General features: G+C 45.5%; 3 protein-coding genes across 11 annotated transcripts in view; 1 reads left to right on the top strand and 2 right to left on the bottom strand.

Annotated features, from left to right (window-relative positions):
- The window catches only part of ACIN1 (apoptotic chromatin condensation inducer 1), a 33,804-nt gene extending 27,897 nt beyond the window's left edge, over positions 1–5,907 (bottom strand). For 6 of the 9 annotated variants that reach the window (XM_042942727.1, XM_042942725.1, XM_042942723.1 and 3 more), the window contains exons 1-4: positions 5,596–5,907; positions 4,120–4,185; positions 2,053–2,164; positions 1,521–1,640 (exon numbers count right to left, since the gene is read on the bottom strand). In XM_042942727.1, the coding sequence (XP_042798661.1) occupies positions 1,521–1,640; positions 2,053–2,164; positions 4,120–4,185; positions 5,596–5,907 (610 nt within the window). Of the gene's footprint in view, positions 1–1,520; positions 1,641–2,052; positions 2,165–4,119; positions 4,186–5,112; positions 5,200–5,219; positions 5,330–5,595 lie in introns of those variants that run through there. The other 3 variants (XM_042942729.1, XM_042942728.1, XM_042942726.1) reach the window with 3 other exon arrangements.
- Positions 5,908–6,127: 220 nt separating this feature from the next.
- Positions 6,128–8,774, top strand: CB3H14orf119 (chromosome B3 C14orf119 homolog). Its single transcript, XM_042942734.1, has 2 exons — positions 6,128–6,242; positions 7,622–8,774. The coding sequence occupies exon 2, from the start codon at positions 7,623–7,625 to the stop codon at positions 8,049–8,051; it is 429 nt and encodes a 142-aa protein (XP_042798668.1). The 5' UTR covers positions 6,128–6,242; position 7,622; the 3' UTR covers positions 8,052–8,774.
- A 1-nt stretch (position 8,775) lies between these two features.
- Positions 8,776–13,613, bottom strand: LMLN2 (leishmanolysin like peptidase 2). The gene is given in 15 exon segments (XM_042942733.1): positions 8,776–9,112; positions 9,594–9,773; positions 9,949–10,178; positions 10,389–10,661; positions 10,767–10,863; positions 10,939–11,008; positions 11,192–11,363; positions 11,439–11,584; positions 11,728–11,812; positions 12,023–12,149; positions 12,151–12,265; positions 12,400–12,571; positions 12,871–12,922; positions 13,014–13,098; positions 13,229–13,613. Coding segments are annotated over 15 exon segments (2,307 nt in total). The 5' UTR covers positions 13,524–13,613; the 3' UTR covers positions 8,776–8,904.

Genomic DNA, 13,613 nt, shown 5'->3' on the forward strand with positions numbered 1-13,613 from the left:
TACCATCGGCCCAGAACCTGCTTTGGATCCTCTGTCCCTCTCTCTCTGCCCCTCCACCTCGCCCCCCTCAAAGATAAATAAACATACAAAAATAAAAATATCACATTCATTATTTCTATGCATTTGTTCCTTCCTAAAAATACTCTCTTGTTTCCTCTGAGCCAATTCAAATCCTACTGATTTCTAGGGCTCAGTTCAAATCCTACACCTTTTCCATGAAGCTCTCTCTCATCACTGCAGTCCTCAGGGAACTTTTATTCTGTATTCTTATGGTCCATGTGTTTGTACTATTTATGTATCACTTTAAAGCACACCATCTTCTCTTAATGGCTGTATGTGCAATTTTCCTCTCCCAAAAAGACTTTATAATGTGTTAACGCCCCCTATACTCACAGCAGAAACTTAATAAATACTTTCGTGACTGACTTCTGAAAACACTGACAACTAATCTAGAAGAGTTTTCCCCCTCCCTTCTGGCTTTACAATCATGGGGAAAAGAGTATTAGGAGCAAAATGGATCAACTGAGACTCTGCTACTTTTGTACTTGAGAAGAAAAGAGATCTCTAAAATAACTTATTTTTCTCTTACCGTTAAATATCTGCTAAAAAAAAAAAAATCTATGTTCAGAAAGGAATTCTATATTCATCAGAAGAGGTAGTAACTTCTACATGTCCTAAAAATATTAAATATGGAGTGATCACCTTCCCCATGACCACTAACATTGAAAATGATTCACAATCCTTTTAATTACAAATTGTTTTAATATATTTATTGTCCACGTCCTATATACATGTTCCCCTAAAAGTATACCGTCTTAGGTAGTTTAGAAAACAAAGGCTGTGTTTACAGGCATTTGCTTGAGATACTACGCGAAACTGGGTGCTTAATTTTTATGTGAAAAACTAATCTTGCCTGAACCCACCCTACACAGTGAGTTAGAGCTCCCTGTAATATGCTCACATGATATTCTGCACTGCCTCTGAGAGCACAGAGCACAACAGTAATAATTATGCAATAACCTGACTAATGTCCATCTCTTCACTAAACTATACATTTCATTAGGGCAGAGACTTGTCCTTGCTCTCCTATATTCCTGGTGCCCAGCATGTGTCTAGCATACAAAAGGCACTTAATGAAAATTTGTTGAATGAATTAATAAACTACAGCAGATGTCCATTTGGGGGGGGTGACTGGATGGGCAACACGTAACCCATACAACTGGTGAAAAGATGACAGAGTTGTGACTCCTGTAAATTCAGAAGTAGAGGAGGTTAAAGAGGTACAGATGCGAAGAAAAATCATACTGCCTTTAAAACACTCTGAGAGGTTGTCACAACACAGAGGTGAAAGCAGACTTCAAAAAGGACATAATTCCCATGACAAACAGATGTGAAGTATCAATGTCACAGAACTGCCCTGGGACTTTAACAGAGGCTTAGCATGAAAGGAGGCGTAACTACCTCCCCCCACCAACTACGCAGGATTGACAAAACAGCGCAGTGGGGAGGGAGATACGTACTGGGTGAATGTCTGCTGAGCTCCAGCTCTGGTCTCTCCAGGCTGCTCTGAAAGTCAGGAGGCAGCAGGGAAGCCACTCCCTCAGGATGGATCATCTCGTCCTCCGACTCAGCTGAAGCTTCTGCAAAGCACAGATTGGGTCGGGGCAGGGAGGGAGTGAAGGGCTCAGCATGTGGGAATATGTAGAGGAGCGAAGGAGATCAGGCAAAGTCACGGGACACAGAGTATATACTAAAAAGAGCACTGTACATAGAGAAAAAACTCCCTGGGATTAAGATCTACCTCATTTAAAGGGCAGCTTAATTTACTTATAATTCTTCCTATTGGCAGGAATCCTTTTCTAACAGTCAAATTAAGTGTCTTCTTCCCTGACAAAAAGTAAATAACAACTCACTTGGCTTAACTACCAAAGCAAGTAAGTAGCAGTTTCAGCTTGACTTACTCCTGAAATTGCCTACTTAAACAGGCCTATCTATTCAGTGACAGGAATAAGAATGAAGAACTCCTTGAAAGAAGTGACAGTCTGGGCTTACCTTCAAGTTCTGCAGCTTCTCGGGCTTCACGTTCCAGACGCTGCCTAAGTAGCTCCTGCTGCTTTTCCAGATACTGCTTTATGAAACTGTTCTGGCTCATTTCCTCGCCAATCTGTGTAGAAGACATGGAAAAAGAAAGTCGAGGAAAGCAAACCAGGAAAACACAAGGAAGAAAATTCCATGGAGCAAAAGTCTACTCCTTATATTTGAACCCAAGAAAGATAATCAAAATGTTGGAAGGCCCTTTTCTAATTATGGTGAGGACCAAAATAAATAACCCTATGATTCAGAAAAGATGGCAAAAAGAGGAACTGCACATAATTTCTTATCTTGAATATTTAGTCCCAACGAAAGAGTGATGCCCAAATTAAAATAAAAATTCCTGCAAAATTATGTTTTAATCCAAATTTTAATCTAAAATGTTATTTAAAGTTAATCTAAATTTTCTTTTTAGTAATATCAAGAACTGAAAGGAAAAAATACAAGTTCCTACTAGGTCATTTTGTTGTTGATAAAAAAAGGTAAATCTCCACCTATCCAGGGATCATTTTGTTAAACAACTCCAAAATTTACATACGGCACTTAAACTATGTAAGAGATTAAGAAAAGGGATGTCTATTCATCATTTAAACAGAGTTTTAACTTCCTTTTTCTTTGGGTGGGAAAAAATCCTTGGTAACAACATTAAAATCCAGGAGCTTAATCCCTTTTCCCATTTTTTCCTGTAACACAGAGTCCCACATCACTCTTCTGTCACAAGTCCTTCCCAGAACCTTCTTGCTTAGCAAGTCCTACTAGAATGCCAAAAAAAGGGAAAAAATCTGAATATTGTTTGTTTTTAGTCATCTTTCCTAAGCATGGTAAATGTTTATTTTCACTTAAAGTAGAGATGCATCTCTTGGTACTCAATGGACATTGATAAAATGTGGGTTGCATTTATTAGAGAACGTACAGATTTACTGCAAAAATCCTATGTTACTAAAGCAAAGCTTCAAAGACTAAAATGCAATGAATAAATGGAATATAATCATAAACTGATTAACTCATATAGTTTCTTACACTTATACTTAACTAAACTTCCATAAACAGACTAGATTATGACATAGCTTAATGAAGTGGTAACAAGGGACTAGGAAGGCTCTCTTGTTTTTCCATAGTATCTTGGGACTTCACCTAGTACTGGAGCTGCACAACATTGCACTAACAAAGACCTAGATTTTTCCTTTAAGTACATAACATACTATAATGAGGGGATTTTAAAAGCTGAAAAGAGTCTTATGAAATTGCAGTCTAAGAATTTTATTTTTTTAAACTGTGGAATTGTTTCTTCTAAAAAAATCTTACACTGAAACTCAATATATAAGACAGATAAAAGAAGATCAAATTTAGTTAGGTGGGGAATATGAGCACCTGCCCACTTGGGAAGAAGGTTATCTTCCCCAGAAATCCCCCAAAAGCAGGTCTACAAAACTAAAGTAGAGCAGTTATAAAACTACGGATATAGTCCAACCTTTTCTAATATTATACATAGAAATTGTGGAATCCAAGGCATCTAAAGGTTAAGTTTCTTGCCCTAAGTAACAGAGTAATTAATGATATTTACAAGTAAGTGCACAGTTAGCATTAACACTAGTAATGGTGGATATTTCCAAAGGATTGAATTCTTGGAAAATCTATGTCAACACAAGAATTCTTCTTGATCAGCAAGTATCATCCTACACTGCCCTATTGATTGTCTACTTCATGTCTTCATTCAAAGACATCAACTACTTTTTCCAAATCAATGGCAAATGAATGGCTCCAGATTCTTGTACTACACTTCATCAATTGGAACCACATCTTTTTGCACACATCATTGCAAGTATCAGAAATTAACTAATAGCTCTTCTAATTCTGTTTCTGAATTTTTTTATTAGAATTCATCTGATCTGGTATGAGGACTTTTCCAACTCAGGGAATTCAGAAAAATACTGGTGAGGAATTAACCATCAAATATACATCATTATGTCCTTCCATATGTCTGTGCATCCAAAGAGCCCACCCTATCTAATAAATCTTTTTTCTTACCTGGGAATTTGGCTGGAATGCAGCATGGGGTGTTGAGTGTTTCTGCAAATTTTCTAGCATTAGAGCCTGGTATAGAGAATGGCAAAAGTCAGAAACTTGGGGGAAAAAACCCACCACTCCCCAATCTCTTCATTGAATGCAATGACTAACCATACACACTTAAACTGTACTCCTTTTCCAGGAACCTAAAAGCCCTTTACTAATACTGTTCTTACTCATCTTCAGAAGACCCTTAAAAGTAGCCATGGTTACTGCTCCCAAATGTACAAATGTAAAATGCAGGCACATGAAGAAAATGAGCGACCTGGCTATGTAATAAAATCAGTGACAGTGACAGAACCAGTACTACAATCTCTATTATCTTCTGCACTTCTGACTAATGTCCCTTCTAAATCTGGCCATGCAGGTAAAATGACTTCAAATGCTCAAGTCAGCTTCAAATACAGGAAACCAACATGGGGCTGCTGGTTTTGGCTTGACTGAATTACTTGGTCAGTTACCCAGGGCTAGATCTACTTGAGTGAATTTGTATTGTTTCCAACAGAGTGGCACCTAGATTTATCAAGTCTATAAAAATTTCAAAAAGGAGGCTATAGAACAAAATGACCACAGACTCTAAACTGTGGCTGACCCAATCCACACACACGAAACCGTCAGCTCTGTACAGGCAGGCAACGGTCTGTCAATTTAACCCTTGAGCCAACTCAGCCCTAATGGGGACTAAACACCATGTATCCTAATTAACCCCAATTAAAACCATGACATCCTCACATTGCCTCCGTTTACACCAAATCTATACACACAAATCCATCCACCTCATGACGATCCCACCCTAAACTACTCAAATCGATTCAAAATCCCCAACATATAACAACCTGCCCCACCTCTCTCACCAATATTCACCAAACTCTTATCCACCCAAATTGCTTCTGGATAAATCATACACCCCTCTACAACCGAGTCCCTTCAAGTCAAGGTCTCTCTTCATCTCACCTCCTAATCTAATCAGGTAGGCGTTTTACCCTATCCCAATCCTATTCCTCCGGATACCGACACCAGCCCCATTAACCCCTCCGCCCAACTATACCCCTAACTCTGACCCAGCCCAATTCGCCCCCCTGAGGCCAGCAACGCCGGTGGTAGTGGTGGGATTTAACTCCTTCTGCAGCGCATGCGCCGAAACCACAGACACAAACAAGGAGGGGGTGGGGGAAGGAGGAAGGAGCTTAAGACACTCCGGGAGAGTAGCGCGCACCCTCCCATTTTGGGCTCGTGCCGCTGCCGTTAAGGCGGGAACCGGCGCTGTCTCTATTCCAGCGCGAGCCTCACCAACCACCGTGCGCGCGGTTCCGGAGGCTCGCGCTGGCGGCCTGAGCGAGCTCGCGCGGAGCCCGGACACTGCGCCTGCGCCGCGGCAGAGACTCGTCTCTACCGGGTCCGCTCCCCTCCGACACCCCGGCAACGCCGTCTTCTCACCCCTTTGAGCCGCTTGACCAGGGCACTCTTCTGCCCGCTCTTGGCTAGGCCTCGCTGCTCCAGTGCGGCCTTCAGGTCGGTCACCCGCAGCGCCTGAAGAGGCTTCCCGTCCAGAGTCACCTCCTCCAGCTCCGCCATCTTGCGTGAGGTACTCGGGTCCGTCCCGACGGCTTCGGGCATCTTCGGTAATTTCCGCCAACGCCCTTCGAACGTACCGAGCTGACCCCGCCCACTGCCATAGTCAACCCCTCGATTACCACTCAGAACTCCTCGGGTTCCTCCGGAATTGCTCGGGTATTTCCGTCTCAACATCGGCACCAATCAGTTCTTCCCATCCTCCCAGCCTCGCCCCCTTCCTCACGCGGCCTTCAGAACTCGGTTATCTTCGTCTTACCGAGGCTTTGAATCGAATGTACTCGGAAGCCCTCGACTCTGGCCTAACCAAAATCGGAGTTAGTCGGCTATCTCCGAACCTAAGACTGAGGCGCTGAGGCGCTTGGGTTTTTGGGGCTGCTCCGGGACCGGAAGTGCGTGGGCTGCCGGGCTGGCCCTGGTTATGGTTTTCAGGAAACATGGAAGCGGCGGCGACAGTTGGGGTTTAAGCACTTTGTGACGGTCTCCAGGTGCCCTGTGAGAGGAAAGGGGAGGTAAGCGGGGTAGAAGTCCCTCCCTGGGCCGGGTCAGACTCGGTGTTTGCGGGTTACCCTAGTTGGGCACACTTCCCGCTCTCCTACCGGTACAGCTGCCGCCTCCCGATATCTGAATCCCCGCCACTCCCATCTAAGGCTACGTTGCTCTTTGGGATCTTAGAATGCCAGGCTCCGTGGCCTCCAAAGTGGGCAAGTGGCGGCACCGTGTCTTTGGGCCCAGACTGTGAACTAATTCAAAATTATTGAACTTGAGTTTGCTGTGGAGGCCATGTCGCAAGACTAGGCAAAAGTTTCTCCTTTCCCCGAGTAAGAATAAAGTTCCTTTAGGAGAGATTGCTTCTTGGAGGAGCTCTGTGAAAAAGGCAACCTCCCTGTACTGTTTGGGTACTGAACTGATGTTAATTGCTTACGGATTCTTCTCTTTGTCACTACAAATACTCCAACCTGCAGCAGAAGAAACACAAACAGTAAAATGGGTCATAGACAAGTAGTTTAAAGTTTTCATTGTTAGACATTCAAACTGTGGAACTCAAACTATTCAAGTCGACTGACCTTCCATTTGCATTACTGATGCAAATCAATGACAGGGTATCAATAGGTATTATATATTAAACCTTAAGGAAAATGTTCAAAGACATAAATTGTCATCCATCTCCCGCAGTATGATACTTGTTACACTCCTAAGTCATCAAACCAACTAGACTTTTTTCAGTCTTGAATAAACACGTGGCTTCTTCTATTTTTTCCTTTCTGTGTTATCTTATTTTGGGTGAGGCACGCTCACTTACTTTGCTCTTTAATTTTTCCTGGTGCTTTAACAGGAAATATAAGGAAGTAATGGATGTTATGAAGCTCTTGGCATATCTCAGAGGCAATGTGCACATTACAAAGAAGACTTATCATATATGATTTTCACCATTGATAGCTCTGGAATTATTAGCAGCTAGGCCCTCACCAGCTGCATGTACTAGATTAAAAAAATATGTACCTTTTTTCATTTTAAGGAAGATGAGGTGGACCAACATTATCATTTTTCTTTACTCAACCTGGAACATAGAAGTAGGCCAGAGAGAGTGAACAAGAAATGTGTTGGTTATTTTTAGATTCTTTATAAGAATAATGGAGAGAAGCAGTGGTTGGGGAGGCTAATGGGTTTGAAAGGGAGGGAGGTTGGCAAATATGAAGTTATTTTGGGGTGACTTCTCTAAGGTAGTTGGAGAATAACCTATGTGAAGTACACTGTTGTTTTCTTGTAAATTGAATTGGTGAAAAATAACTTTATCTGTAGATGGTGATTTTCGGTAAGATTCTTTGTTGGAAAGTTGTATTTTGGTTGCCCTATCTAGAGAGTATATAACAGTGCTTTTATGTTTCAGGATGCCACTGGAATCATCTTCCTCTTCGATGCCACTATCCTTCCCTACTCCCTTACCCTCAGTGCCAGACAGTATTACTAACTCTTCCCCACCCCCAATGTCTTACATCACTTCCCAGGAGATGAAGTGTATTCTTCACTGGTTTGCCAGTTGGTCAGGTCCCCAGCGTGAGCGTTTCCTACAGGACCTGGTAGCTAAGGCAGTGCCGGGAAAATTACAGCCACTGCTGGAAGGTCTGGAGCAGCTTAGTGTGTCTGGAGCAAACCGACCGCCTTGTATCTTTGAGTGTCAGCTACGTCTTTGGGATCAGTGGTTTCGAGGTTGGGCTGAGCAGGAGCGCAACGAATTTGTCAGGCAGCTGGAGGTCAGTGAGCCAGACTTCGTGGCAAAGTTTTACCAAGCAGTGGCTGCTACAGCTGGTAAAGATTGATGGACTTTAAAATCAAAGAAGATAATCGTATCTGATGGAGCTGCAACTTTACAGTGAGAACTTCAAATATGTCACTTAACAGTCTAGGGATGCTATCCTGATCAACTGACTGAACTTGTTGACCAGGACAGGCTTGGTTATTTCAACTTTAATAGCCTATCAACTGGACTCCCAGCAGAAATGTTTTCCATCTAAGTAAATTCAGATCAGTCAGCCTCCTAGCTTGCTCCTTTCTACATGTCAAACCCTCAAGAATTCAATGGCTTCTTTTGTGAGTATAACCAAAGGGAACCTACATATTATAACTCAAGCCTATTGCTGGCCCATGAGGCTATAAAGTAGAGCCTTCCTGCTCCAGAAACAGGAGAGAAGGACGATAAAAGGTCACGTTTTTATAGTTTAACTGGATTCAGATGGCTGATTTCACCACTCTTACCAGATTCTGGCATAATTGTGTGACATCCCAACTATTAGCTTTCCTAGTGATGATTTTGTAAAAGTATGTAAAAATCAGGAGAGGGAGATAATTGTTACTCCTTCCATGCTGATGTTGGTTTGAATCCAAATAGCAATGGCTTTTTCTAAAGCATATTGTGATATCCTTGGAGCTGGTAACAAATACCTGTTCTGTAAGTTTGCTCTCCAATATGAAAACAAGTGACACTCTTTATAGGTTGAAGTGTTTATTTTTTGTATCAAAATAAAGAATCTTCAGAACCATAAGTCTCTGGAATTTTTTCATTACAAGGCTAGAATAGAGTTGGTATCTAGAGAAAGAGGCATTCTGGGAAAAGTATAGACTTTCCATCCAGTTGTCTTCCAAGAAATAATCTGCCCTATCTATCCTGTCATGTCACACCTCTCTTACTCCTTCAACTGGGCCCCTTGTTTCTTGGAGCTCTGGTGAATGGTGAGGGGCAGCTGGTGCCACCTGGAGAATAGCTCTTCTCTGATAGGCCATGGTTCCCAGTGCACCCACCAGGATAAGCAGTGTTAGGCAGAGTCCCATGGACAGCCCTAGATGAGTCATGGAGGAATTCTGGTCCAAGGTAACCAGTGACCTAGGAACATAGAGGTAATATTTGGCTTGAAATAATGCTTAGGCTTAGGAGGTGAAGGGCTTCACTTTTATCATAATATACAGAGCTCATGAAACTCTGCTTCATCCAATCAAGCTACACAGGAAATCAGGAATATAGATCCTGAAAGTAGGAAAAAGACCAAGATCCAAGTCTCCTAGCAACTTAAATTGTTGGAAGGAGACCTAACCTGGCAGTGAGGTGTTGGCAGTTAGACTATGGTGTTTAGGTAACTAGACATAGTAGCCTGTTAGTACTTTAGGGAGGAAGAGGACTAGGATCCCTATGTCCTACAGATGGGGAACTCCATCATTGTGGAGGGAAAGGTGTCGCATAGTGCTAGGTCTGAGGTGATCCCACTCGTTTTCCAAAATAAGCCTAAGACACACATGAGTGCTTACTGCAATTTCAAACATCTGGACTCCAGGAATTTGAAAGAAAGCTACTTGGAATATTGTCTTACTTGATGTGTTCTGTGGTAAAGCTGGCTCCTCCATAATATACTTCCAGGGGCTTCTTGTGGAGACTCAGGGTCAGGGCCCTGTGCAGCATACCAACTGAAGGCCCGTGGCAGCCAGAGGACTTCCACATGTACACAGTGAACACCAGTCCAGTGGTAGTGGAGGGGCTGTGGAAATAGCACCTACAGGGACATTTGGATCTCTTAAGGGAGATAGAGTCCCTGGAAGAGTATATCTCCTGAAACAGGTGCAGGCTTAGGAATGGCACAAAGTTTTCAGAGGAGAGTGGTGAAGTAACCAACTTAGGCAGTCTCCCTGGCCCACTGTGTACATCCTCAGTCTGAACTGTCCCTTTACCTGCCAGTGTGGCCTCTGCTCACCAGAGCCTGTAGTACTGCTTCAGTCAGCTCTTCTAGCATTTCTTTCCCCACAGAGTGGCCTGGGGGCCCAGCTAATTGTAAAGACAGATGGAATAACAGGTCTTGGGTGGCAAGACTCACAGGTGGGGAAGTAACAGCACTGGTACCTTCATTTGTTTGACACAGCCGACCCCGGGGACAGAAGAGAAGACCATAGTACCCAGGTATCTGTAAGGAAATACATAGCAGGGTATAGTTATGACCTCAATTGTTTGCTCAAGCCTTTCTAAGGAAATTGTACAATCTAGATCAGAGTCACAGACTCGGTGGGTACTTAGAGAAAAATGAATGAACATCTAAATGTACTAACTACCATACAAGCATTGTCAAACTTCCTTTTGCCAAGGGGCTCTGTAGCTTTTCACTTATGATACCCACCTGAATAGCCTTTCCAGGAAGGCATGAGGCCCAGGGTGACCCCTCTACCTGCACGTTGTATGCTCCCCTTTCTGTGCATTGATGTAAGTAGCAGCGGCCAGTGAGCTCTGCTTCCTTCAGGTGTGGGATCTGAGAGGGACGCCTGGTCTCGTCCCCACGGAGCAGTTGTGAAGTGAGGTTGGCAAGGAAGCAACGACTCTGGGAATGGTAAATTTCCCCGTGGGGGTTGTCTGCCCCAGGTGGGAATCCATTTTCCTTCTTCCAGCATTCACTCTGAAAGGCGGGACAGGAGGCAGAATAGTGTTTGCCTAGATGCCTTAGACGTTGACTCCTCTCCGGGCCCACTCACTTCCATTCTCTCTTCTCCAGTCGTCTCACCCCATTGGCCAGGGGCTTGTACATGCGGCAGCCTTCCAGCGTGGGGTCTGAGGAACAGCTCCCCTTGTCCAGGTGCAGGTAGTGGCAGCCCAGTCCACTGTGTGGAAGGGATGGCAGCTGACACCAGGGTCCCCGACAGCCATACAGCCCCTCAACCACTCAGCACACACACCTGCCAGTACAGAAGAAGTCTGAGGAGCCAGCCCCACATGTGGTCACCAGGCCAAATTCCAGGCCAGATCCTGCTTGAGAGGTGGGAAGAGAAAGAGCCCTCAGAACAAGTGAAGCCCCCAACACCCCTCAGCGCTGGCTGTGCTTATGCTTCAGCTACACGTCTGCGGCAGATAACCCCTTCCAACCTCTCTCACTGCCCCCAAGCTGACTCAGGTGGTGAGGGCCCCTATGCGATTCTCCTCTGTTCTCACCCCGGCCCCACAACAGCTCCTCTGCAGCACTGTGGTTGACTTGGTACCAGCCTGAATCTTTGAAGGCAGCAAGAGTGACGGGATCAAGTCGAGTGCGCCGGGCACCATCGAAGGTAGCGGTCATTACAGAACCCTGCAGCAGTCGGGCCTCCCAGTGTGAAGACAAAGTGCCCTAGGGAGGAGGTAGCCCGTTGCCACCTGATGACCCCCTCTTCCTTCCAGCACCCCGAGGTGTTCTCAGTCTCACCTCTTCTTCCAAGGGAACACCCAGTGAAGCCCCTAGCACTCCCAAGTGTTTGGCCAGGCTGTGGCTAACAGCTGGGGTAGTGAGAAGCAGCTGTCCCCACTCATCACGCCTTGTGACTTGCGGCCTTGTAGAACAGTTCTCTGGAACTGAGCACAGAAAGTGAAGGAGGCAATATGAGAGGAAAACTCAGAAAGGGTAGAGCAGAAATGGAGGGAAGGAGTTGGTGGGATGGTAGTGATCCCCTCTCTTTGACATTGTGGGAAGGCTGACTCTCATTCCTCTCATTTACCACCGGGTCCTGAGGGGCAATCCCGCCACTTCTTGAAGAGCTGTCCAGAGAAACCCAGAGCATGGAGCAATTCATGTAGTGTGGCCTAAGGACAAATGACCGCACGGTGAGGGGGACTGGGTGTGGAGCAGATTGACCGGCCATTCCATAGCCCCTCTGCCCAATCAGCTCTTCTTAGAGTCTGAGGCACCTTCTCCTCCAACCTTAATAGATTCTTCCACTTCATGGGAAGCTGAGTGACCTGTCCCCTATCCCCAACCTGTTTGCATCTTCCTATTCATCATGCAGCAATCACCGTGATGATGTCACTATGGCTGAGGCTGGGGCTGGCAAGATGTTGGGCACAGTAGACAATGGTACCAGCAAGGGGCCTGTCTTCTGAGTCCAGCTGGCAGCAGGCAGCATAGGCTATGATAGAAGGCTGTGGATGGGCCAGGACAAGGTAGCGGTGGAAAGCAGGGATGTGGGAGAACACAGAAGAAATCTTTCTGAAAATAGACACCCACGGAACTCAGCAGGGATGGTCCCAAGGGATTACCTGAAGGGGTTTAGCTCCCACCCAAACTTCATCAACATGACCCAAGTTACCTCAAATGAGCACAACTTTTAATAAAAATTGCTTTTATGCTCCCTCCCCCTCCCCAGGATATTTAAGACTAGGAGAGACAGAACATGGAAAAGGACTTGATTTGGGCCTCACCTCTCCATGGCACTTGGAAGTGTGGGCAATCCGTACATACAGGAGAAAATCAGTGTTTTGGACCCCAGGCCCATCTGGCTGGACAAGTTGTGGGGGACCCTGCTCTGGCCACAGTGCATAACCACGGAGATGGGTGTCAGGGATCTGGCAGGGAGTAGAATGTAGCATCTAGTTTAGCAGATGAGGACAATAGGAAACTGGGTACTAGGAGTGAGGAGTGTGGACAGTCTCTGTCTTTAGTCTGCCTTAGTGTCATGTAGGCAGCTGGTCAGAATAGGGACTCCTGCCACCTTCCCTCCCCATCTCTGATTTTGTAAATTGCCAGGGTGAGAAGGGGCTCAGGAATCTGCATTTATTAGGAAGGACATTAAACAATTTTGGTGCTAATAATGGTCTTGGAGAAGTCTAGGCAGGCTAGAGATCTTCAGATCCCCAAATCTCACCTTTACTCCCAGGCAACTCTCTCCTTTGTACCCTGGGTTCAAGAGGCTGCACCTGCCAAGAATGAATACCTGTAGGTGAGCTGGAGACATTTCTGGGTACCGCCGAAGAGGCACCGTGTACATTCTCAATGATATGATCTCACCTGTGGTAGTTTGGGGTGTCTGGGTCTCCCCAGACAGCATGGCAGTACTGTGCAGGGTCTCGACTCAGAAGCAGGGGTCCTTGCACTGGAGGGGCTTAAAAAGACAAGAAGTCGATTTCACCTCAACATCTTTAGAGTTCCTTTTCGCTGGTTGTCTTCCTCCATAGCCCTCTGACCCTCAGCCCTCCCTGACAACCTTTGGTTTCCCTACTTACCTGCGAGGACACCCTGGAGTCTCCTAGCGGCCTGTCTGGCAGCCACCAGGGCATGAAGTACTCCTCTCCTTCCGGCTCCCTCAGTATCCCAAGCTCCATCTGATACAGGATCTCTGATATAGCAGGTTCGGATTCTCAGGGGCTGAGGATCACGAGAGCCAGGGTGGGTGAAGGAAGCAGAGCGGAAGTCTGGGGCAAGTTGGGAGAGAGGGGGCCTGAGCAGGCTCACAGACTTCTGTGTCTCATCGTGTAGGCATCTGCTTGCAGCAATCCCCAGGAACAGCAGCAGCAACATCTCACAAGTGGTCCTCCCTAACGTGCCCTGGGTCCTGTCTTCTGCTCCTCTCTTCCTTGCCTCACTTACTTCTGGCTGCCCTCTCTTTAC

Source organism: Panthera leo, chromosome B3 (genome assembly GCF_018350215.1).
Source record: "Panthera leo isolate Ple1 chromosome B3, P.leo_Ple1_pat1.1, whole genome shotgun sequence".
NCBI classification, from domain to species: domain Eukaryota; kingdom Metazoa; phylum Chordata; class Mammalia; order Carnivora; family Felidae; genus Panthera; species Panthera leo.

Bases quoted from the DNA above. Each gene is read 5' to 3' on its own strand.
- CB3H14orf119 (XM_042942734.1), top strand. From the start codon at position 7,623: ATGCCACTGGAATCATCTTCCTCTTCGATGCCACTATCCTTCCCTACT.